General features: G+C 43.4%; 1 protein-coding gene across 2 annotated transcripts in view; it reads right to left on the reverse strand.

Moving 5' to 3' along the window:
- Positions 1-26,300, reverse strand: part of DNAI3 (dynein axonemal intermediate chain 3) — an 86,338-nt gene that overhangs the window by 47,321 nt on the left and 12,717 nt on the right. For both annotated transcript variants that reach the window (XM_029063030.2, XM_029063027.2), the window contains exons 2-10: positions 20,372-20,490; positions 18,146-18,184; positions 11,557-11,738; positions 10,386-10,490; positions 7,185-7,328; positions 6,504-6,703; positions 4,391-4,507; positions 3,625-3,815; positions 159-283 (exon numbers count right to left, since the gene is read on the reverse strand). In XM_029063030.2, the coding sequence (XP_028918863.1) occupies positions 159-283; positions 3,625-3,815; positions 4,391-4,507; positions 6,504-6,703; positions 7,185-7,328; positions 10,386-10,490; positions 11,557-11,738; positions 18,146-18,184; positions 20,372-20,474 (1,206 nt within the window). In that variant the 5' untranslated portion in view covers positions 20,475-20,490. The remainder of the gene's footprint in view (positions 1-158; positions 284-3,624; positions 3,816-4,390; positions 4,508-6,503; positions 6,704-7,184; positions 7,329-10,385; positions 10,491-11,556; positions 11,739-18,145; positions 18,185-20,371; positions 20,491-26,300) is intronic.

The following is a 26,300-nucleotide window of genomic DNA, read 5'->3' on the forward strand; positions in this document are numbered from 1 at the left end:
TCCCTTTCTCCTTCCTCCCTTTTCTCTTTTCTTCCTTTTTTCCCTCTCCCTCCTGCCTCTCTCCATCCTTCAAACAGCTACAGAGAGATGCCTTGGATTAAGCAGAGAAGGGCAAGAAGATAAAATTCAATACTATATTAAGAATGCTGAATAGATACCTGAGGATGTATAGGATCAGAGAAACTCCAAAAGAGAATCAATGACGGCTGCAATAGTAATTTACCAGAAAACTGGACTCTATTTTCATAGGAGAGCCGTTCTGCTACTGAAACCGCTAGAAGCCCTAATTGGAAAAAAAAATTCACATTTGTCATATTTGTCAGTTATTTGCATAGCTAATATTTTTCCATCCTATCCCCAATATTTTTTGAGTCTTTGGTGAAGATCTTCTATCAAAATCTATAACCTTCTTTCACTCAATTCAGGAGACATGTAGTATAGCATTCTATAAGGCACAATAATGCATAATAATGATAATAGTAATATTTTTTAAGAACTGTTCCAAACACTGGGGTAGATACAAGCTGATCAGGTTGGACACAGTCCATGTTCCACATGGGGCTCATACTGTTAATCCCCATTTTACAGATGATGTAACAGAGGCACAGAAAAGCTAAAATGACTTGCCCAAGGTTACACAGTAGACAAGTGGCAGAGTCAGGATTAATAATAATATAATAATAACGTGTTAAGAGCTTACTATGTGCCAAGCACTGTTACAGATACAAGGTAGAATATAGTACCTGTCCCACATGGGGCTCACAGAATTAATCCCCATTTTCCAGATGAGGGAACTGAGGCAAAGAGAAATGAAGTGACTTGACCACAGTCATACAGTAGACAAGTGGCAGAGGTGGGGTTGGAACCCACGACCTCTGACTCCCTGGCCCCTGCTCTTTCTACTACGCCATGCTACTTATTCATTCATTCGATCGTATTTATTGAGCGCTTACTGTGTGAAGAGCACTCTCCTAAGCGCTTAATAATAATGGTATTTATTAAGCGCTTACTATGTGCCAAGACCTGTTCTAAGCGCAGGGGTAGATACAAGGTAATCAGGTTGTCCCACGTGGGGCTGACAGTTTTAATCCCCACTTTACAGATGAGGTAACTGAGGTGCAGAGAAGTGAAGTGACTTGCCCAAAGTCACAGAGCTGACAAGTGGCGGAGCCGGGATTAGAACTCACAACCTGTGACTCCCAAGTCTGTGCTCTTTCCACTAAGCCACATTGCTTCCTATGGCCAGGGAATGTATCTACAGACTGTTGTACCGTACCCTCCCACGCACTTAGAACAATGCTCTGCACAGAACAATCCCTCAATAAATGTCATTATTGGTTGATTGATGATAATAGAAGCAGCGTGGCTCAGTGGAAAGAGCACGGGCTTTGGAGTCCGAGGTCATGGGTTCGAATGCCGGCTCGGCCACTTGTCAGCTATGCGACTGTGGGCAAGTCACTTCACTTCTCGGCGCCTCAGTTACCTCATCTGTAAAATGGGGATTAAGACTGTGAGCCTCACGGTGGGACAACCTGATTCCCCTATGTCTCCCCCAGGGCTTAGAACAGTGCTCGGCACATAGTAAGCGCTTAACAAATACCAACATTATTATTATTATTGTTCTATGTGCCAAGCTCTATACTAAGCACTAGGGAAGATAGAGGATAATCAGATTGGACAGTCCTGGGACCCTCATGGAGCACCTAGTCTAAGGAGGAGGCCCTCCGGGCCACTAAGGCAGAATCATTTTGTTGATTTGGTTATAAAGGCCACAAGGCCTGGGTCACCAGTCAGGTAACCAATGAGTAGCCCTGATCTCTAGGCCCAGTGGAAATGGAAGCCTCAACTGAGAAGAATTAAAGAGATCTGGAGAAATAACCCAGGCCATTGTATCCACCGGAGAAGAATAAATCATGCTTGCAGGTCTCTATCCAATAATAATAATATTGAATAATAATAATAATAATGTTGGTATTTGTTAAGCGCTTACTATGTGCAGAGCACTGTTCTAAGCGCTAGGGTAGACACAGGGGAATCAGGTTGTCCCACGTGGGGCTGACAGTCTTAATCCCCATTTTACAGATGAGGTAACTGAGGCACAGAGAAGTGAAGTGACTTGCCCACATTCACACAGCTGACAAGTAGCAGAGCTGGGATTCGAACTCATGACCTCTGACTCCAAATCCCGTGCTCTTTCCACTGAGCCACGCTGCTTCTCTAGCCACGCTGCTTCTCTAATAATAATAATTATTATTATAATAATAAGAATAATAATAGTTATATCTGCTAAGCACCTTCTAGGTACCGGGCACTGTACTAAGCCCTGGAGCGGATACAAGCAAAAAAGTTTGGACACAATCCCTGTCCCACATAGGGCTCACTGTCGTAAGACCCATTTTACTGCTGAGAGAACTGAGGCACAAAGAAGTTGTCACTTTAATAATAACAATAATGATGATGGTATTTGCTAAGCACCTACTATGTGCCAAGCACCGTTCTAAGCGCTGGGGTAGATACAAGGTTATCAGGTTGTCCCACGTGGGGCTCCCAGTCTTAATCCCCATTTTACAGATGAGGTCACTGAGGCACAGAGAAGTGAAGTGGCTTGCCCCGAGTGACTTGCCACTCGCTGACAAGTGGCAGAGCTGGGATTCGAACCCATGACATCTGTCTCCCAAGCCCCTGCTCTATCCACCTTGCCATTTAATCTGCTTCCCACATGGGCTGGGTGGAACAGGTACGAATAAGTCAATCCAGCCGTTTCAGATTCGATTGAATAGTGCCACCAGAATTGGACAAATGATCCCCAAGAATGTTACACGCAGTTTGTGGGCTTCTGTCTGTGTAGTTAGTTGGTCACCTTTGCCAACTGGCATTACTGGGATCTATCCTAGCTATTTAAAGGAGGGGAGACTTGTGATTTTTTTCTAGACGGTAAGCGCATTACGGGCAGGGAACGTGTCTGCTAATTCTGTTGTATTATACTCTCCCAAGCGCTTAGTACAGCGCTTAACTCTGCCCATAGTAAGTCCTTGAGAAATATAATTGATTAATGGATTGATTTTTTGGCCCACAGCCTGCGGTGGTTCAGGGGTTGGGAAGAAGCCGGAAGTTGTTAGCAGACTTGGTGTGTTTCCTATAGTTTGTAAAAGGTACAGTATGTACGTGCTTCTGAATGTAATATGGCCAACCATAGACTATGTTATGCGTCAGGCGTATTCTAAACTCTCGGGTAGATACAGGATAATCGGATTGGACACAGTCCCTGTTCCACACGGGGCTCACAGTCTTAATCCCTATTTTACAGATGAGGTAACTGAGGCCCAGAGAAGTGACTTTCCCAAGGTCACACAGCAGACAAGTGGTGAAACGAGGATTAGAACCTGGGTCCTTCTGACTCCCAAGCCCGTGCTCTCTCCACTAGGTCTTGCTGCTTCTTGTTTTGAGTGCAGAGGTGCACTAAAAATAGAGTTTTGAAGGTGGGGGAGGGATTTGAGTGGGAAATTGGTCCTGGGGAGGAAATGGGCCTTAGTCCCCAAAATGGTGAGGGTCCCAGGGGAAAGAGAGCCCAAGGATTTAGAGAAGAAGCAGGAAACAAGAATCGCCGTGTCGTGTCAGTATTACCGTAAATGGTTGGATGCCAAGAAATGCAGGTTATGGTTTTTTCTCTTATATTATGGAGATCTGTAAAAGATTGATACTCCTTAAGGTAAGAATCTGACTTGTCCCCGAAACTGCCATCATCTTCTGCTAGTGATTTCCAGTCGTCGTAAAAGACATTCATAATTTCATTTTGCTGCAGGGCTATTTCAACACTGTTTGGTATAAGAAATGAAATATATTTAGCGTTTCCTCTGATTCAATCCTTTATAATGTGTATTTACTACAATAATTCACTTTTCCTTCATTTTTCTTATTCAGATAATAATTATAACCTCTCTGCCCTCACTCTGTCCAGAGAGTGACTTCAAATGAAGGGATTTTCATAAGAAGCCATTCTCTGCAACATAATCTATATTCATATTGGATTTGACTTAAATATTTGATTTTGGATAGGAGTATGTGTCTTTATTCCGGTTTGTCCATTTATTTGAATTTTGGTTTTGACATTTTGCTAGAAAAAAAAATGACTTATTTTGAAATACAAAAAATATCCTTTCAGATTCCTAGTCAATCTCGGAAATAACTAATCACAGGTAGGAGTTTAGATTCTCAATCCACAGTTGATATTTGTGAAATTTTTGTCATTTGCATGGTTTTAACACTACTTCTTCAGGCTGATACTGTGCACAATAATCTCGTACCATCTGCCAGCGAACTAAATTAAAATGCAGAAATAATGTTGTGGGCTGTTAAATGGTTAATCTTACTATTCTTTTTTTTTTTTTACCTTACAGATACTGAGTTCAGAAAATCCTTCAGCGTTTCCGATTCCAGCAGTGACTCTTTTTCTTCCTCTGAGAACTCTCTAGGAAAATATTGGGTAGTGGCATTTTTAGGGAATTTCCTAGTTTATGAAAATAAATATGAGAAATGTTATCAACTCAGATGACAAAATCATCCACTTCTACAGGTGGGTCTAGATATGCTATTATCTTCCTCCCTTCCCTCCCCTTTCCCTCCTCTCTTCCTTTCCCATTCCCCTTCCCTAACCTTCTCCCCGGCCCCTTCTCTTTCCTCCTCCTCCTCCTCCTCCTTCTCACCCCCTTCCATCCTTCTTTGCCAGAGGCTCCAAAATTATCAAAATGCTCCTGTCATTCAATATTTCCACTGACTGCAGGCAGGGAATGTGTCCGCCAATTCTGTTATACTCTCCCAAGCTCTTAGTACAGTGCTCTGCACACAGTAAGGGCTCAATAAATACAACTGGGTCAAGACTTGAGCAGCTTTGTGGACTGTCATTGGCCCTATTTTCATGCTCTCTGATCCTCAGACTCCAAGAAAGGTTGGTTTTTGTCAAGCACTTACTATGTGCCAGGCAGTGTTGCTTCGATAAACAAGCAAATCGGGTTGGACACAGTTCCTTCCCCACATAGGGCTCACAAACTTAGTCCCGATTTTAATAATAAATAATAATGTTGGTATTTGTTAAGCGCTTACTATGTGCAGAGCACTGTTCTAAGCGCTGGGGTAGACACAGGGGAATCAGGTTGTCCCACGTGGGGCTCACAGTCTTCATCCCCATTTTACAGATGAGGGAACTGAGGCACAGAGAAGTGAAGTGACTCGCCCACAGTCACACAGCTGACAAGTGGCAGAGCTGGGATTCGAACTCATGACCTCTGACTCCAAAGCCCGGGCTCTTTCCACCGAGCCACACTGCTTCTCACTGAGGCCCAGAGAAGTGAAGTGACTTGTCCAAACTCACACAACTGACAAGTGGTGGAGCTGGTATTAGAACTCAAGTCCTTCTAACTCCCAGACCTATACCCTATCCTGTAGGGCATGCTGCTTCTCTGTGCCTACCCCAGCGCTTAGAACAGTGCTCTGCACATAGTAAGCGCTTAACAAATACCAACATTATTATTATTATTCTCTGTTTAGCAGTCTAGGAATGTTTGGTTCATTTTTTTTTCTTTCCCTTCACAAATACATCAGAATATTTTTCTTTCTGGGTCTTAATCATATACTACTCGTTAAGTATCCCATATCCCTTCTGATTAGAGAAGCAGTGTGGCTCAGTGGAAAGACCCCGGGCTTGGGAGTCAGAGGTCATGAGTTCGAATCCCAGCTCTGCCACTTGTCAGCTGTGTGCCTGTGGGCAAGTCACTTCATTTCTCTGTGCCCCAGTTATGTCATCTGTAAAATGGGGATTAACTGTGAGTCTCATGTGGGACAACCTGATTCCCCTGTATCTCCCCCAGTGCTTAGAACAGTGCTCGGCACGTAGTAAGCGCTTAACAAATACCAACATTATCATTATTATTATCATTTAGAGAGTCAGATTTACGATGTGTGTTTCCTTGCAGTCTTCTTGTCCACTTCTCTCTTTTCACTGATCCCTGTAGATTCCCCTTCTAAGCTTTGAGGGATTGATGGGAGTTTTCGGAGTTCATGAAAATGTAATTATTATTTTCACAGCTCTTCAGCTCACTGGAATTGTTGCTTTCCGGCCTGGAAAGATTTCCCTCAAATCCGATAGACAATCACTCCCCCCCATTCAAAGCCTTATTGAAGGCACACCTCCTCCAAGAGGCCTTCCCTAACCAAGCCCTCCTTTCTTCTTCTCCCTTTCCTTTAGTGTCACCCTGACTAGCTCCCTTCATTCATCGCTCCCCCTCCTGCCCCAGCCCCACAACACTTATGTACATATCTGTAATTTATTTATATTACTATCTGCCTCCCCCTCAAGACTGTAAGCTTGCTGTAAGCAGGAAATGTGTCTGTTTATTGTTATAGTGTACTCTCCCAAGCGCTTAGTAGAGTGCTCTGCACACAGTAAGTGCTCAGTAAATCAGATTGAATCAAATCACGAGAAATGTGGAAAATATTTTCACGCTTACCACTTAGTCTGAGTAGTCTTTTCTTTTATTTTTGGCACTACTTGCGTGCCTGCATCTTTCTCAAGCTGCCTGATGCTAAAATGTTTATCTGGGTAGGATGAACAATCAACAGAGACACCTTTCTCACTGGAAGCATTGTAATCCGCAAACTCCACCGGTGCCCCAAATTCCTTGCGGGTTCGAGAAATCATATACTTAATCTGCAGTAAAAGAAAGAACAATTAAATGGGCGAATGGATAAGCGTTCTCTGGGGCCCTGATGGTTAGAGAAGCAGCGTGGCTCAGTGGAAAGAGCCCGGGCTTGGAAGTCAGAGGTTGTGGGTTCTAATCCCGGCTCTGCCACTTGCCAGCTGTGTGACTTTGGGCAAATCACTTAACTTCTCTGTGCCTCAGTTACCTCATCTGTAAAATGGGGGTTAAAGCTGTAAGCCCCACGTGGGACAACCTGATCACCTTGTATCCCCCCAGCGCTTAGAACAGTGCTTTGCACATAGTAAGCGCTTAACAAATACCACTATTATTATTATTATTATTGTGTAACACCCTCTGTCAATATTTCAAGCTAGCACTGCTGTTTCCTAGGAAACCCAGTAATTCTGTCCTATAAAATAGTTACTGAACCAATAAGTAATGGGGGAGTAATTACGATTACAATGGAGGAATATCATTGAGAATTCCAACCTGGATCTGAGATCCTTTAACGGATTCTTCCTCAATTTCTTTTTCACTTCCCAGCGACACCCACGGTTTGGGAACCGGGGGGTTATAAACATATTCTTCTTCAACGCTTTCCTTTTCTTCCTTCTCAAGCTTCTCTTGTAGGGGCTGTAAAGGAGAGACACAATATGAATGCAGTTAGTCAGGTTCACAGTTTATTTAAAAAGTTAAAATGTGGCATTCAATCGTATTTATTGAGCACTTACTGTGTGCAAAGCACTGTACTAAGCACTTGGGAGAGTACAATGCAACAACAGATGAACACATCCCCCGTCCACAACGAGCTCACAGTGTAGAGAGCTTGACTTGATTTCAAGGTATTACTTTTATTCGTTCAATTGTATTTATTGAGCGCTTACTGTGTGCAAAGCACTGTACTAAGCACTTGGGAGAATACAATGTAACAATAAACAGACACATTCCCTTATTGCACTCTAGACTGTAATTTCATTTTCAGTGAATTCCGTTCCATCGTCCTTTCCCAAATGGTTAGTACAGTGCTGTGCACATAGTAAGCACTCAGTAAATAAGATTAATTGAAAATTGCACACGACTCTTATGGTAATCACAGATGGCACTCAAAAACAGACTCAGAGGCAACCCTGATTCTAGACTGTAAGCTTGTTGTGGGCAGGGAATGTGTGCTTTGCACAAGGTAAGCACTCAAAAAATACAGTTGAATGAATGAATGAATGTGCCTTTTTATTGGTGTATTGTAATAATAATAATAATGATGTTGGTATGTGCAGAGCACTGTTCTAAGCGCTGGGGTAGATACAGGGTAATGAGGTTGTCCCACGTGAGGCTCACAGTTAATCCCCATTTGACAGATGAGGTAACTGAGGCACAGAGAAGTAAAGTGACTCACCCACAGTCACACAGCTGACAAGTGGCAGAGCTGGGATTCGAACTCATGACCTCTGACTCCCAGGCCCGGGCTCTTTCCACTGAGCCACGACTCTACCCATCCCACAGCTAGGTGTTCTGCACACCGTAAGAGCTCGATAAATCCTACTGACTGACCGACCGTTACGGCAAAGACGCTACCTTGACGCGAAGCGGAATGTCATGAGATTGAATATCATTTTTGGAGGCATCAGCCCGATCGCGGCTGGATTTCCCCAGCCTAGAGTGTGTTTCGGAGTTAGCGTCATCCCGCCTGACACAGTTGCCCTAGAGTTGACTTGTTCCTGAAAAGTTGGCATGTTCCTTTTCAGGACTGGATGAACTCAGGCACTTCACCCCGAGTATCGTTAATAATATCGTTAATGGAGACATGGCCGGGGGAGGCTGAGACATGAAAATTCAAATACTGGGCATAAAAGAAGCAGCACTGGAGAAGCAGCATGGCCTAGAGGAAAGAGTCCAGTTGTGGGAGTCAGAAGGTCCTGGGTTCTAAATCCGGCTCTGCCTCTTAATAGTATTGGTATTTGTTAAGCACTTACTATGTGCAGAACACTGTTCTAAGCGCTGGGGTAGATACAAGGTAATCAGGTTGTCCCACGTGAGGCTCGCAGTTAATCCTCATTTTACAGATGAGGTAACTGAGGCACAGAGAAGTTGTGACTTGTCCACAGTCACACAGCTGACAAGTGGCAGAGCTGGGAGTCGAATCCATGACCTCTGACTCCAAAGCCCAGGCTCTTTCCACTGAGCCCGTGACCTTGGGCAAGACACTTCACTTCTCTGGGTCTCAGTTCCCTCATCTATAAAATGGGGATTAATAATAATAATAATAATAATAGTATTTGTTAAGGGCTTATTATGTGTCAAGCACTGTTCTAAGGGCTGGGGTAGATACAAGGTAATCAAGTTGGACACAGTCTCTATCCCACCTGGACCTTACTGTCTTAATCCTCATTTTACAGATGAGGAAACTGAGGCACAGAGAAGTGAAGTGGCTTGCCCAAGGTCACACAGCAGACACGTGGTGGAGCCAGAATTAGAACCAACATCCTCTGACTCCCAAGTTCATGCTCTTGCCAGTGGGACATGCTGCTTCGGACTGGGAGCCCTATGTGGGACAGGGATGGGCTTGACTTGACTAATAATAACTATAATAATAATAATTGAGTATTTGTTAAATGCTTCCTATGTCCCAAACACCATACTAAGTGCTAAGATAGGTACAAGATATTCAGGTTGGACTCAGTCCCTGCCCTACCCAGGGCTCACAGCCTCAATCCCCATTTTACAGATGAGGTAATTGAGACCCAGAGAAGTGAAGTGATTTGCCCAAGGTCACACAGCCGACAACTGTTGGAGCTGGGATTAGAACCCAGGTCCTTCTGACCTCCAGGCCCGTCCTCTATCCCCTATTAGTAGTAATACCGGCATTTATTGAATACCCAATGGGTGCAGTGTAGTATAAAATAGAGAAGTGACATGATCTTATGCTATTACAGGAGAGACAGACAGGGAAGCACTGTGGCCTAGCAGAAGGAGCATAAAGCGTGGGAATCAGAGGACCTGGGTTCTAATCCCAGCTTGGCCCCGCCACTTACCGGTTGTGAGACCTTGGACAAGTCGTGAGACCTTGGACAAGTCACTTGACTTCTCTGGGCCTCGGTTCACTCAACTGCGAAATGAAGATGGATGTTCTCCCTCTTCCTTAGACTGTGAGCCCCATGTGGGACCTGATTATCTTTTATCTCCCCCTAGGTCTTAGTATAGTGCTTGGCACGTAGTACATGCGTAACAAAAAGCACAATTATTATCATTATTACCTAGAAATGTTTACAAATAGGGTAAACTAAATAATTCAGTATATAACTGAATTAAATATATATGTGTGATAAGGATAAGTGGTGGAGATAGCTGATGTTTAAATGCGACTTGGGGCATGGGGAATTACTTGGAGTAGACTTGTTGGAAAAGGTGAGATTTCAGGAGGGCTTTGAATGTAATAATAATAATTATTTCTTAAGCACTTACTATGTGCCAGGCACTATACTAAACATTGAGGTGGTGAGAGTGGGGACTGGGCTATCTAAATGGTTAAGGGTTTAGACAGACTCCAGTGCAAAGTAACAATTACGGAAAAGCTAAACCACTCAGAAATGATCAATCCAACAGAGATCCTTTGCCGCAACTTAGTATTACTGTGGTGAAAAACCACTACTTTCAATTTTCAAAAACCCAGCAACTGTTGGGGAATTTGCTTACCAGCAAGATGCTTTCCTTGATTTCTTCAGTAGCAGCTAGATAAAAGTTTTGTCCATATGTAAAGTCTTTATCAAAAACAATCAGAAGCTCTTCTCCCGGGTATTCCTGTGTGAAAAGGATCATGCAGAGGAAACATTAATTTGCTTCAGTCCACAGGAGAGCTGCCTTATAAAACTGTTAAGCTTTCTACGAGACTTCCACGAAATCAAACAGTGCCTACAAGCAATAAATTCGAATTGCTAATAAGTAGAATGAAATAAAGAATGATGACCTTGGGGAAATTAAAAGAGCGATGATTTTTTAAAAAAGAAAAGCAAGAATTTCTTGTTTTATTTTGCTCTCTGCAACATGTAGTGGATGCAAACAAAGCCCAAATTCAATTTAGACGTCAAATTTCACTTGAAAATATGAATGTAAAGCATCTTTTGGAGTCAGTGTAAACATTTATCAGAATGAGCTTTTGGGGTATGGAAAAATGAAAACCCAGTGGACTTATATACATATCTGTAATTTATTTATATTAATGTCTGCTTCCCCCTTTAGACTGTAAGCTCGTTTTAGGCAGGGGATGTGTCCACCAACTCTGCTCTATTGTGCTCTGCATGCAGTAAGCACTCAAAAAATATGACTAATTGGCTGACAAGTAGTATCTGTATGCTAGTCCTCAGCAAAAGGTCCTCAGGAACAGTCAAGATGTTGTTACAAACTGGACCCAGTTCTATGATCTTGTCTATTTTTTATTTATTGAAAGCGTAGTTCCCATGATCATGCCTAAATCCATCAATCGGTGGTATTTACTGAGCACTTACTGTTTGCAAAGCAGTCTACTAAGCACTTGAGAGAGGATAAGACATTAGAGTTGGTAGACTTATTCCTTGCCCACAATGAACTTAGTGTCTAAAAGGGAGACGGGCAATATAAATAAATAAATTATGGATATTCATTCATTCAATCATATTTATTGAGCGCTTACTGTGTGCAGAGCACTGTACTAAGTGCTTCAATGCTATGGGGATGAGGGTGGGGTAGAATATCAAACGCCTAAAGAGTACAGATCCAAGAACCTAAGTGAGGTGATCATATATATAGTAAAGCCTTCTGTGGATTCATGTGCCTGGATGTTGCAACCTATGATTTTAATGGTGGGAACTTCAGAATGAAAAAGATTTACCAGGACAATTTTTTTGACTGGGTAGAAGTCAGAGATCGCAGCTCTGTTCCTCATGTCCTGAATGATATCCTCTTTCTTAATAAGTTTGTTTGGATTTTCTTCTGTGACATCAATATCAGGTTGGCAGTTAAATATTTCCTGTGTCTTTGTAGTCAGTAGCAGAGGAATAATCTCAGTGTGATCTTAAAAAAAACCATAGCGAAATTGGAGAGTAATACAACAACTGACTTTAAGGACTAACATTCAAAAAAATACACCATATATCCTACCGAAGCCTCATAATAGAGTCTCATATTGTAGAACAGTCAGTTCATTGAGATTGTGAGCCCAGAGTCGGACAGGGACTATGTCCAATCCAATTTGCTTGAATCCACCTCAGTGCTTAGTACAGTGCTTGGCACATGGTAAGCACTTAACAAATATCACAATAATTATTATCATTGCTATCATAGAGAGGTTGGAAAGAGAGATAAGAATGTTCCTTAAATTCTACCTACTTAGATAGAATATCACCAGGAAGGACAGTTGTGAGCACAGTTTGAATGCCACAAGTTGAATTTTCCTCAACATAGGGCTCTTCAATCCCCACATTATAGGGGACCTGACTTCTTAGAGAAGCAGCATGGCTTAGTGGAAAGAGCCCGGGCTTGGGAATCAGAGGCCGTGGGTTCTAATGCCGACTCCGCCACTTATCAGCTGTGTGACTTTGGGCAAGTCACTTAACTTCTCTGGGCCTCAGTTACCTCATCTGTAAAATGGGGATCAAGACTGTGAGCTCCAAGTGAGACAACCTGATAACCTTGTATCTATCCCTTTGCTTAGAATAGTGTTTGGCACATAGTAAGTGCTTAACAAATGCCATTATTATTATTATTAATTCATATTTACTGAACACTCACTGGGTGCCAGGCACTGTACTAGGGTCTTGGGAGAGTACAGTATAGCAACTGACACATTCCCTCCCACAACAAGCTCACAGTCTAAAAGACTATAGTAATGTACCATTCTTTTGCACGGTGTTTGTGAAACACATGACTTCAAAACTAATATTGATTAGATTATTATCGTTATAGCTCATCCCTCAAGACTGTAAATTCGTTCCTCTAATAATAATAATAATGGTACTTTTTAAGTGCTTACTATGTGTCAGGCACTGTTCTAAGCACTTGGGTGGATACAAGCAAATCAGGTTGGACACAGTCCCTGTCCCACGTGGGGCTCGCGGTCTTGATCCCCATTTTACAGATGAAGGAACTGAGGTAACTGAGACATTCCGTTCATTCGTTCATTCATCCAGTCACATTTATTGAGTGTTTACTGTGTGCAAAGCACTGGACTAAGTGCTTCGGAGAATACACTATAACAACGAACAGACACATTCCCTGCCCACAAAGAGTTCACAATCTAGAGGGAGAGATGGACATTAATATGCATACATTCATACATAAATAAGAAAGTACAGATATATACATAAATGCTGTTGTGATGGGAGGGAGGATGAATGAAGGGAGCAAGTCAGCGTGACGCAGAAGGTAGTAGGAGAAGAGAAGATGAGGGCTCAGTCACGGAAGGCTTCTTGGAGGAGATAATAATAATGTTGGTATTTGTGAAGCACTTACTATGTGCCAAGCACTGCTCTAAGTGCTTGGGGAAGGTACAAGGTGATCGGGTTATCCCACGTGGGGCTTATTTTATTTACAGATGAGGTAAATGAGGCCCAGAGAAGTGAAGTGACTTGCCTAAAGTCACACACTGTGCTTTCAATAAGGCTTTGAATGAGGGAGAGTATTATCTGTCTGATAGGAGGAGGGAAGACGTTCCAGGCCAGAGATAGGATGCGGGGGGGAAGTTGGCGTTGAGATAGACAAAATGGAGGTACTGCGAGAAGGTTAGCATTAACGGAACGAAGTGTGCGGGCTGGGTTGTAGTAGGAGAGTAGCGAGGTGAAGTAGGAGGGGGCAAGGTGATGAAGTCCTTTAAAGCCAGTAGTGAGGAGTGTCTGTTTGATGCGGAGACGGATGGGCAACCACTGGAGTTTCTTGAGGAGTGGGGACACCTGGTCTGAACATTTTTGAAGGAAAATGAACTAGGCAGCAAAATGGAGTATGGACTAGAGTGGGGAGAGACAAGAGGCAAGGAAGTCAGCAAGGAGGCTGACAGAGTAATCAACGTGGGAAAGGATAAATGCTTGCATTAATTTGATAGCAGTTTGGATGGAGAGGAAAGGGCAAATTTTAGTAACGTTAAGTGACTTCTCCAGTGTCACAGAGCAGATAAGTGGCAGAGCCAGGATTAGAACCCTTGATCTTTGGACTCCCAGCCCAGTGCTCTATCCTCTACGCCGTGCTGGAAGCTCGTTGTGAGCAGGGAATGTGTCTGTTATATTGTTATATGGTGCTCTCCCAAGCGCTTAGTGATGATATTAATGATAATGATATTTGTTAAGCGCTTACTATGTGCAGAGCACTGTTCTAAGCACTGGGGTAGATACAGGGTAATCAGGTTGTTCCACATGAGGCTCACAGTCTTAATCCCCATTTTACAGATGAGGTAACTGAGCTCAATAAATACAATGGACCGATTTTCTTATAAACTGGCTGTGAAGAAGAGTCACATGCCCTCCAAATCAACAAAATCTTCATATTCCCATCAGAGAAATTTGAGTTTCAAAAATACTTTAGGCCCCCTCTGTTTCAAGAGGGCGATTGCTGTAATCTCCTCTCTGGAGGTTTTTCAAACCTAATTTGTTTCTCATTGACCTCTATGAGTAATAGTATTTATTAAGCTCTTGCAGTATGTAGATCACTGTACTAAGCGCAGGGAAAGAGTGCACAGGTGGGAATTTGATATGGACGCCATCTCTTGAAGGGCTCACGATCTGTGCATTATGACAGTTTTAGTGTAGTTCTGTTTGTCTTTAACCATGCTGAAATCTTGGTCTCGTTTCCTGCTGTTAAATCTGAATAGGGTCAACAGCATTTTTTTAAAATGGTATTTGTTAAGCGCTTACTATGTGCCAGGCACTGAACTAAGCTCTGGGGTGGATCTAAGCAAGTCAGATCAGACACAGTCCCTGTCCCACGTGGATCTCGCAGTCTTAATCCCTGTTTCCCGGATATGGTAACTCAGGCACAGAGAAGTAAAGCGACTTGCCCAAGGTCACGCAGCAGAGAAGTGACAGAGTCGGTAATAGAACCCATGACCTAGTACTGTTCAACTGTCCATCCAAACTGCCAGGGTGGCGGTTCAAGCACTTATCGTATCTCACCTCAACTACTTCATCCTCCCCCTTCGCTGACCTCCCTGCCTCCCGCCTCGCCCCTCTCCAGTTCGTACTGAGAAAGATTCATTCGTTCTTTCAGTCGTATTTATTGAGCGCTTACCGTGTGAAGAGCACTGAACTAAGCGCTTGGAAAGTACAATACAGCAATAAAGAGAGACAATCTTTGGCCACAGCGGGCTTAAGATGGCCCTCGGGTTTGGATCGCTTACGCTCTCCCATGTGCTAACACAGTTCCTTGATGAAGCTCATTGTGGGCAGGGAATGTGTCTATTGTTACAGTGTACTCTCCCAAACGCTTAGCACAGTGCTGTGCCCACAGTAAGCACTCATAAATACGATTGAATGAATGAATTAATGAATGAATGGATAAAACCCTCCCCCTCCTCCATTTCCTTTCCCGGACTTTGAAGCCTTATTGAAGGCACATCTCATCCAAGAGGCCTTCCCTGATTAAGCCCTCATTTCTTCTTCTCCCACTCCCTTCTGCATCACCCTTGTACTTGGATTTATTCCCTTTATTCACCCGCTTCCTCAGCCCGACAGCACTTATGTCTTAGGGAAGCAGCATGGCTCAGTGGAAAGAGCCCGGGTTTGGGAGTCAGAGGTCATGGGTTCGAATCCCGGATCTGCCACTTGGCAGCAGTGTGACCGTGGGCAGGTCACTTCACTTCTCTGTGCCTCCAGTTACCTCATCTGTAAAATGGGGATGAAGACTGTGAGCCCCACGTGGGACAACCTGATTACCCTGTATCTACCCCAGCACTTAGAACAGTGCTCTGCACATAGTAAGCACTTAACAAATACCAACATTATTATTATTATTATTATTATTATTATTGTCTTATGCTGTCAAGTCATCTCCGACCCATAGCGACTCCATGGACACATCTCTCCCAAAATGCCCCACCTCCATCTGCCAACGTTCTGGAAGTGTATCTACAGAATTTTCTTGATAAAAATACGGAAGAGGTATTTTTCCACCCAGTCAACTTGAGTCGCCACCCTTGACTCTCTCCCATGTCTTTTGACTTGTAGCAGATTGCCTTCGACTCACTAGCCACTGCCCTAGCTAGGAATGGAATGGACAGGTCTCTACTTGAGAAGCAGCGTGGCTCAGTGGAAAGAGCATGGGCTTTGGAGTCAGGGCTCATGAGTTCGAATCCCACCTCTGCCACTTGTCAGCTGTGTGACTGTGGGCAAGTCACTTAACTTCTCTGTGCCTCATTTCCCTCATCTGTAAAATGGGGATGAAGACTGTGAGCCCCACGTGGGACAACCTGATTCCCCTATGTCTACCCCAGCGCTTAGAACAGTGCTCGGCACATAGTAAGCGCTTAACAAATACCAACATTATTATTATTATTATTATTACTTGACCGCCCTATAGCCAAGACTGGAAGAGTGCTGGAAACTCTCCGGGTGCGATCCCGAGAGGATAGCACTTATGTACAGATCTGTAATTTACTTATTTCTATTAATGACTGTCAAATGAGGCCAAATTATATTTTTAGGTCTAAATCAAACAGATTCACCTAAGAAGAAATTAATTTCAAAGTGGAAAAAAAGTGATTTTTTTAGGTACTACCAGGTGTTGCCGCTGTACTTTCCTAGAGTGACAGTGAACACCTGAGGGTACCAGGAATTGAAGATGGTGATATTTTTTAAAATATCAGTCACTTCTATGACCAAATGTGCAAATCTGATCTGAGAAGCTCATTTTTAATAATTTGTCATTCTCATCTTACTACCAGGGAGAAAAGTAATTCCAAAAACAGTTTAGTATCTAGCTGCACTTTTTATAATAATAGTTTTTTGAGGAGAACAGTTTTGTTTGTCTTTGTGTGTGTCACTACTCTTAGAAATGGTGACAGCACAGTAAGTAAACCTAAATTTACCGAGTTAAAAACTGAACCCAAATCTAAAGAAGGAAAGAGAGACCTTGGATAATCATATTGCCTGTGAATTTGGACTCCTGAGCCCCTGAAATGTCTCATAGTCTTTTAGATTTTACCGAAACAGGGATCACAGTTTACCTAAACCTCTTCCTTCTTTCCTGACTGCCTTTGATTATTAATGTGGCACCATTCATTAATAATTTCTCACTAGAACACATCAAGAGAAGCAGCTTGGTTAAACGAATAGATAGCTTGGGAGTCAGAAGGTCCTGGGTTGTAATTATGACTCCACCACACGTCAGCTGTGTGACCTCGGACAAGTCGCTTAACTTCTCTGGGCCTCGGTTACCTCATCTGTAGAATGGGGATTAAGACTGTGAGACCCATGTGGGACGGAAACTGTGTTCAACCTGATTAACTTGTATCTACCCCAGGGTTAGAACAGCGCTTGGCACACAGTAAGCCCTTGCCGAGTACCATCATTATTGTAATTATTATTTTCATCATATTATAATTTACCAATCACATTTTGCTCCCAAATATTTCCTGAATTCTGATCTTTGGTTACTATTTTTCACAATCCTGAAATATAAATATAAAGAGTTTTTAAACAGTAATTCAGGATAATCATGCTCTTCATTTCCTTTCGTGGCACTGGGGTAAATACAAGATAACTGGAACAAACACAGTCAGAGTCCATTTGGTAAGGGGGTCATGTGGAGCAGAGATCATGTCTACCAACTTTTTTGTATTGTACTTTCCCAAGAGCTTCGTACAGTACTCTGCTCCCAGTAGGTGCTCAGTATATACCATTGCTTGATTGATCGGGTGTCTTATTCCCATTTTACTGATGAGGAATTGAGGTACAGCAAGAAAAGCAAAAACTTAGCTAAGGACCCCATTGGACCAGTAGCAGAGCTGGGGTCGATGAATTCTCCCATCAGCAACGAGGGAGGAACCTCGGTCCTGAGACGTCATGATTGAGGACTTGTGCTCAGGCATTAATTATCGGGCTATCTCAGAGCACCTCTCCCATTTTTTCATCCCTGCCAATCATGTTCCCCGTGAAGCACTAAATGCGATGATCAAGTAGCCGGGTAGGGATGCAGAACATATCATTACAAACATTGGTAGAGGTGTCTTAAGTCTTAATCCCCATTTTATTTAAACTTAAACCCAAAGTCTTAATCCCCATTTTCCAGATGAGGGAACTGAGGCCAGAGAAGTGAAGTGACTTGCCCAAGGCCACACAGCTGACAAGTGGCGGAGCCGGGATTAGAACCTATGTCCTCTGATTCCTGAGCCTGGGCAGTTGCCATTGAACAATGCTGCTTCTCTGATATTGTCTCCCTTGAAGAGTTAAAGTTTTCCAGAACATTCAGCACAACTTCTAGCCAATTTTATGACTTACCACTGCTTGCCATAGATATCGAAATCTCTTCATCTTTAACTAGAATGCAACAAAATTGTGTCAAATTGGAATTTTCAGATCACACATTGTACAAATCATACTACAGTCATGACCCAGTTCTCAGATAAACACAAAAATATGCATACCTTAAATAAAACGTGCTTTATATTTTACAAAAGTCAAATGAAACTCAAAGGAAAAGTAAATTCATTGTGTAAAAGAAAGACTTGCATTCACACAAAGCCTCAGATTACATATATAAGACGTCATCCGTATTTTTACCACATTGACAGAATTGGTCATATTTATAAAGGGATGGGGGCTTCACTCCAGGAATCACCCAAGAACTTTTTATTTCAGGATGCTCTGCTTCAAATGGATCATCTGGAGCAAGGCATAAACTCCTCTGAGCAAGGAACATACCTACCAACTCTGTTGTATCGTACTCTCTCAAGTGCTTAGTACAGTGCTCAGCACACAGTAAGTGCTCAGTAAATGTCAGTGACTGATTGGCCAGCTTGAATTTCTTTCTCCTTCTCTTGTGCTCTGTCCCTCTCTTTAACCATCTGATATTGTCTCTATTTGCTGCTATCTCTCTGTCTTTCTGCATCTTTTTCTTGCATCAACATTCAGAGTCTTTTTTTAAATAATAATGTTGGTATTTGTTAAGCGCTTACTATGTGCCGAGCACTGTTCTAAGCCCTGGGGGAGATACAGAATAATCAGGTTGTCCCACGTGAGGCTCACAGTTAATCCTCATTTTACAGATGAGGGAACTGAGGTCCAGAGAAGTTAAGTGACTTGCCCACAGCCACACAGCTGACAAGTGGCAGAGCCGGGATTAATGTATTGTTAAGCGCTTATTACATGCCAGGCACTATACTGGTCTCTGGCGTAGATACAAATTAATTAGGGTAGACCTAGTCCATGACCCACATGGGGCTCACAGTCTTAATCCCCACTTTACAGGTAAGGTAGCTGAGGCTCAGAACTGTGAAGAGACTTGCCCAAGGCCACACAGCAGGCAAGTGGAGAGGCCGGGATAAGAACCCACGTCCTTAGTGCCTGTGGTGTAAAGAAGACTGAACTAGGCATTTGGGAATAATAATAGTCATGATATTTAAGCGCTTACTATGTAGCATGGACTGTACTAAGCGCTGGTGTAGATACAAGACAAGCAAATCGGTAACAGTCCCTATCCCACATGGGGATCACAGTTAAAGGGGAAGGAAGAACGAGTATCTCATCCCCCTTTATACAGATGAGGAAACTGAGGTGCAGAGAAGTTAAGTGACTTGTCAGTGAGTCAGGCAATTGTATGTATTGAGTGCTGTGTGCAGAGCACTGTGCTAAGCACTTGGGTTATACAGTAGGTAAGAAGTAGCTTTAGTACAGCGCCTTCTACACAGTAATTGTGTAACGCATACTATTTAAAGAAAAAAAATGAGATTAGAACTACGGTCTCCTAACTGTTTATTGTTGTATTTTTCTTTTCCAAGTGCTAAATTCAGTGCTCTGCACACAGTAAGCGCTTAATAAATATGACTGAACAAATGAATGAACTCCCAGGCCCTTGCTCTTTTCACCAAGCCACACTGCTTTTCACATGGGAAACATGTAGAAGAGATAAAAGCAGTGATCCTTGGCTGCAACGAGCTATCAACCTAATGGATGGATTACATTAGTTAAAAGATCTATGCCAAAGACTTCGTTCCCTTCTCCATCATTCAATCATATTTATTGAGCACTATGTGCAGAGCACTGTACTCAGCGCTTCAGAGAGTACGAAGTGACAATAAACAGACACATTCCCTGCCCACAATGAGCTTCAGTCTAGTAGGCTGTAAAGTCCTTGAAGACAGAGTGGGCCGTTTATCTCGTGTGCTCTCTCGACCACTCAGTACAGTACTCAGTGCGCAGACACTCAATAAGTACTATTGGCTGACTGATAACTATAATAAACCCACGCTGACATATCTCTGACAAAAAGGTAAGTACGTGAGAGGTAAATACTGTCTGTCTCTCTTTCCTGCTTCTTGCCCCCCTTTCTTGAATCATGGTCTCTTCCCACTGGAAGCTTCAAACCATGGATGCCTCCTTCGTCGCTGAATCCTCACCTCTTGGAAGCTCCATATTCCATCCTATTTTGAGCTAGGGAATATATGGATATTTTAGAGGTATGTAAATATTAGCATAAAAATACATGCATGTGAAAATCATACTTACTAGGAATCTTTTGTTTTCCCTTGACACTTCCTGACTTTTTAGAGTCTTTACTTTTTGTACCCTTGGCCTTAGAAGACTTGGCAGATCTTGGAGATTTTGACATGGTTCAGATTTCGCACCTGAAAGAGCATATCTCATCAACTAATCACAATTTATTATTTTTCAATGTCAGCTATAATAATAATAATAACTGTGGTATTTGTTGAGCACTTACCGTGTGCCAGGCACTGTACTGAGTGCTGGAGTGGATAAAAGCAAATCGAGTTGGACACAGTCCCTGTCCCACATGGGGCTCCCAGTCTCAATCCCCATTTTAGAGATGAAGTAACTGAGGCACAGGGATACTGTCCAAGGTCACACATCAGGTAAGTGGCGGAACCGGATTAGAACCCATGACCTCTGGCTCCCAGGCCCGTGTTCTATCCACTACGCCATGCGGGAGAGAGGTGTAGTCACTCCATCATTTAATAATTATAATAATAATAAAAATGTGGTACTTGTTAAGCGTTTACTATGTGCCAAGCACTGTTCTAAGTGCTGCAGTTAGATACAAGGTAGTCAGGTTGGACAGAGTCCCTGTCCCCCACAGGGCTCAAACTCTTAATCCTCATTTTACAGATAAGATAACTGAGGCCCAGAGAAGTGAAATGGCTTGCCCAAGGTCACACAGCAGATATGCGGCAGAGCCGGGATTAGAACCCATGACCTTTTGACTCCCAGACCCGTGTTCTAGTCACTAAGCCATGCTCCTACTGGTGAACATGAGCAGAAATGTATCAAGTCGATCATAGGACTGAGAGAGCCAACGCTAACTTTTTACTGGACGATAATTTATTCACATTCTAATCCGCTTGGCTGCTGTGTGGACTTGGGAAAAGCACTTTTTTCTCTGTGCCTCAGTTTCCTCATCTGTAGAATGGATATTAAATGCCTATTCTCCCTCCCCCTTAGGCTATGAGCCCCATGTGGGACAAGATCTGTGCCTGATCTGATAAGATCGTATCCACCCCATCACTTACGACATTGCTTGGCACGGGGTAAGGGTAAACGCTGGGGGAGATGCAAGGTTATCGGGTTGTCCCAGGTGGGTCTCAAAGTCTTGATCTCCATTTTACAGATGAGGTAACTGAGACACAGAGAAGATAAGTGACTCGCCCAAAGTCACACAGCTGATGAGTGGCAGAGCAGGGATTAGAACCCACAACCTGGCTCCCAAGCCTGCGCTCTTGCCACTAAGCATACTCTTAGATACACGTACACAAAAATACACAGGGATAGATTCACAGTCACCAGGTACCTTCAGTAACACACTCTCCCCGAACGCACACACATACACGTTGTACGTATGTGTGTTTGTGTATGTCATACATTGGGCTCACACACACCAACAGACACAGTCACAGAAAGAGACACAAAAACACAATTCAAGCACAGACTGGACATACGTTGTGCATATGTGGGTTTGAATATGCCATACATTGGGCTCACACACACCAACAGAGACAGTCACAGAGACACAAAAACACAATTCAAGCGCAGACGGTCTCACGGATAAATGTTTTCCCAGGTTATCTTCAATAGACTACAGAAGAGCTAGTCACTGTAATTACGACTTGACAAGTAATACGATCGGAAAAGGTTCAAATCCACAGGACCAGATATTTCCATGCATATCAAAAATGGTAACTGCAGTTCCTACCGAGCTCCAGTTAAGGGCGGAGAGACAGTTTTCTACCTCATAGAATGAAATAGAAAAACTCCGATTTCCAAATAAGTCAAAAATAAGCAGCAGTTGCAGCACCATCCTGTGGGAAAATATACCTATTGCAATAAGGCTGACTCTACGTGAAACAAACGTTTTCTACTGCAAGTCTCCAAGCTCCTTTTGGTCGGGAAACGTGATTACTAAACCGTTTGCATCGACCTCTCCGGAGTGCTTAGTACAGTGCTGGGCACTCAACCTTTCCTGTTTTAGAATCCTAGCAATGAACACTACTATTCTTTTTAGGGATCACTTCCCTTGGATTTAAGGAACACTCTTGTGTCTTCCCATACCTCAATAGAATAATATTAATAATAATGTTGGTATTTGTTAAGCGCTTACTATGTGCGGAGCACTGTTCTAAGCGCTGAGGTAGATACAGGATGATCATCCATCAATCCCCTTGATTCTATTTATTGCTATTGTTTTTGTCTGTCTCCCCTGATTAGACCGTAAGCCCGTCAGAGGGCAGGGACTGTCTCTATCTGTTACCCATTTGTCCATTCCAAGCGCTTAGTACAGTGCTCTGCACATAGTAAGTGCTCAATAAACACTATTGAATGAATGAATGAATAATCAGGATGTCCCACGTGAGGCTCACAGTCTTCATCCCCATTTTTACAGATGAGGTAGCTGAGGCACAGAGAAGTGAAGTGACTCGCCCAGAGTCACACAGCTGACAAGCGGCAGAGCGGAATTCAAACCCATGACCTCTGACTCCCAAGCCCGGGCTCTTTCCACTGAGCCACGCTGCTTCTCTACACTGCTGGGTAAGGATAGTAAAGAGGAACAGGTCTTACTCCCTGCCTAAACTCTATGTGGGCAGGGAGTGTGTCTGTTTATTGCTATATTGTACTCTCCCAAGCGCTTAGTTCAGTGCTCTGCGCACAGTAAGCACTCAATAAATACGATGGAATGAATGAATGAGCCCTTCAGGATCCTAGTGACATGCAACAAGTTTTGGCCTTGAAAAACCTTAGTCTTTCCCCAGGCCCTTTTTGATTTTACGGCACTGAGTCCAGGAATTCCAGGGAGCTAGGGGAGATGTGGGTTCTAATCCTGACTTTGCCATTTGTCTAGAATTTTCTAGAAGCATCGTGGCCTCCAGGAGTAGCGTGGCTTAGTGGATCGGCCATGGGCCTGGGAGTCAGGAGGGCCTGGGTTCTAATCCTGACTCCGTCACTTGTCTTCTGGGTGACTTTGGGCAGGTCACAGCTTCTCCGTCCCTCAGTTACCTCATTTGTAGATTGGGGATTAAGACTGTGAGCCCCATGTGGGAAAGGAACTGTGTCCAGTCCGATTTGCTTGTATCTACCCCAGTGCTTAGAACGGTGCCTGGCAGGTAGTAAGCACTTAACAAATGCCACAGTTATTATGAACATTTTTATCTGTGCCTCAGTTTCCTCATCTGCGAAATGGGGAATAAATATCTCTCCTCCTTAGACCGTGTGCCCCATGTGGTACAATAAATGTGTCTGATCTGATTGAATTTAGCCTAATAATGTTGGTATTTGTTAAGCGCTTATTATGTGCAGAGCACTGGTCTAAGCGCTGGGGTAGATACAGGGTAATCAAGTTGACCCACGTCAGGCTCACAGTTAATCCCCATTTTAAAGACGAGGTAACTGAGGCACAGAGAAGTGAAGTGACTTGCCCACAGTCACACAGCTGACAAGTGGCAGAGCCGGGAGTCGAACCCATGACCTCTGACTCCGAAGCCCAGGCTCTTTCCACTGAGCCACGCTGCTTCCCTAGCACTAAGCTAGTGCTTAGTGCAATGGTTGGCTCATAGTAGGGGCTTAACAAATACCACATTTATTATTATGCTAAAGCAATGTAATTTCTCTTAGGGGTAAGTCATCTCCCCTGGCCCATGAATTCCCTAGGAAAGGATGACGATAGCCACCTTGAGCCCGGGTTGACAGAAGAAGTTCTTTTGTTCTTAATCAGAGGCTCAGTTGTGATGGTTTCAAGTTCCCAGAAGAACTGGGAACTTGGACTGCCGAAACCCCTTTAAGAAATCCCCTGGCCTACACTTAGAAAATAAAGAACCAGTCCCTTTAGCATGTCGGAGCACACCTGAGAGATAAAAGAAATGTTTATTGAGAGGATTGGCCTTCTGACGGGAATGATTTCGCTGCTGTATAAACCTATATTACAGCACCCTGTTGTTTATAAATGCTATCTTCTTGTGACTCGTAAAGTTACTGATGGATGTTTCATGTATTCTTTGTATCCCCCTCCCCTGCATCTGTTCATTGCCTTAAGGTTTTGAATCCTAATCCCATGGCTTTTGCAACTTCCCCTGACATATTATTATCTATCATCTATACTCATTTTTTGAATGACTTGGATTCAATATTACTTTGCCCCAAAGCTCTGTATGGCTACTGGGCCTGAGATCCTGCCTGACCCCACATAATTTCTTTTTAAGAGCGCAGCCCAACCTTTCTGCCACTGGAGCTGGGGAGGGTGTCTCTGTGTGTGTAGGGGTGTGTGTCTGTGTCGGCTCAGCCACTTGTCTGCTGTGTGACCTTGGACAAATCGCTTCACTTCTCTGTGCCTGAGTGACCTCATCTGTAAAATGGGGATTGAAACCATGAGCCCCATGTGGGACAGGGACTGCGTCCAACCTGATAAACTAGTATCTACCCCTGCACTTAAGCGTGGCGCAGTGGAAAGAGCACGGGCTTTGGAGTCAGAGCTCATGAGTTCAAATCCCAGCTCTGCCACTTGTCAGCTGTGTGACTGTGGGCAAGTCACTTAACTTCTCTGTGCCTCAGTTCCCTCATCTGTAAAATGGGGATTAAGACTGTGAGCCCCACGTGGGACAACCTGATTCCCCTGTGTTTACCCCAGCGCTTAGAACAGTGCTTGGCACATAGTAAGCGTTTAACAAATACCAACATTATTATTATTATTATAGTGCCTTGTATTCATTCATTCAATAGTATTTATTGAGCGCTTACTATGTGCAGAGCACTGTCCTAAGCGCTTAAAAAATACTACCATTGTTATTATTATGATTATTAGAACTCAAATCTGGGCCGCCCTCATAGGAGGAGCGGGGTGATGGAGGGGAATGATGAGGGAGTCATTTCCGAACCTTCAAAACACCGGTGATTCAATATAATGAACCACTGAAGGAGACGGGAGAAAGGGTTGTACTTGTTGCACTAACTCCACTGACCAAAGGGCATTTTGTTTAAATACTTAAATATTTTTAACGTGAAATTTCTGTGTTGAAACTCCTTGATTGATTGACCAGGCACTATTGTTCACTGCACACTGTGTTACAAATTAACAGTTCTGATCCAGTCCCTGTCCTACAAGGGGTTCACAAAGGAAGAAGGGGATGGTAAAATGGTTCATGGATAGGAGGGTCCTGAGGGAGTCATTCTGCTCCAGCCCACAGTCCTTGTCAGTCAGTCAATCGTATTTATTGAGCTATTACTGTGTGCAGAGCACTGTACTAAGCACTAAGGAGAGTACAATATAACAATTAACAGACACACTCTCTGCCCACACGAGCTTAGCTCATTCTGTAGGTGGGAAACAGAGGAATGGGGGTAAAGTCTGTTCTTCTTTAATATCTTTACCCAGCAGTCAGTGCAGCATATTGAAGAATGGGAACACACAAGAGTGTTTAAGGATAACAATAATAATAATAATAATGATATTTGTTAAGTTTGTCCCACGTGGGGCTCACAGTCTTAAGTGGGGCTCACAGTCTTAATCCCCATTTACAGGTTAGACAACTGAGGTACAGAGAAGTTAAGTGGTTTGCCCAAGGTCACACAGCAGACAAGTAGCAGAGCCGGCATTAGAACCCATGTCCTCTGACTCCCAAGCCCGTGCTCGTTCCACTAAGCCACGCTGCTTCTCATACTAATAATGAAACTTGTTAAGTGCTTTCTATTTGCCAAGCACTTTTCTAAAGCACTGGTGTAGAAACAAGGAAGTCAGGTTGGACACAATCCCAATTCCACTCAGGCCTCACAGTTTTAATCCCCATTTTACAGATGAGGTAACTGAGGCCCAGAGCGGTGAAATGATTTGCCCAAGGTCACACAGCAGACATGTGGCGGAGGCGGGATTAGAACCCATGACTTTCTGACTCCCGGGCCCATGCTCTACCACTAAGCCCTGCTTCTTATATTATGTACT

This window comes from Ornithorhynchus anatinus, chromosome 4, assembly GCF_004115215.2.
Source record: "Ornithorhynchus anatinus isolate Pmale09 chromosome 4, mOrnAna1.pri.v4, whole genome shotgun sequence".
In the NCBI taxonomy this organism is placed as follows: Eukaryota; Metazoa; Chordata; class Mammalia; order Monotremata; family Ornithorhynchidae; genus Ornithorhynchus; species Ornithorhynchus anatinus.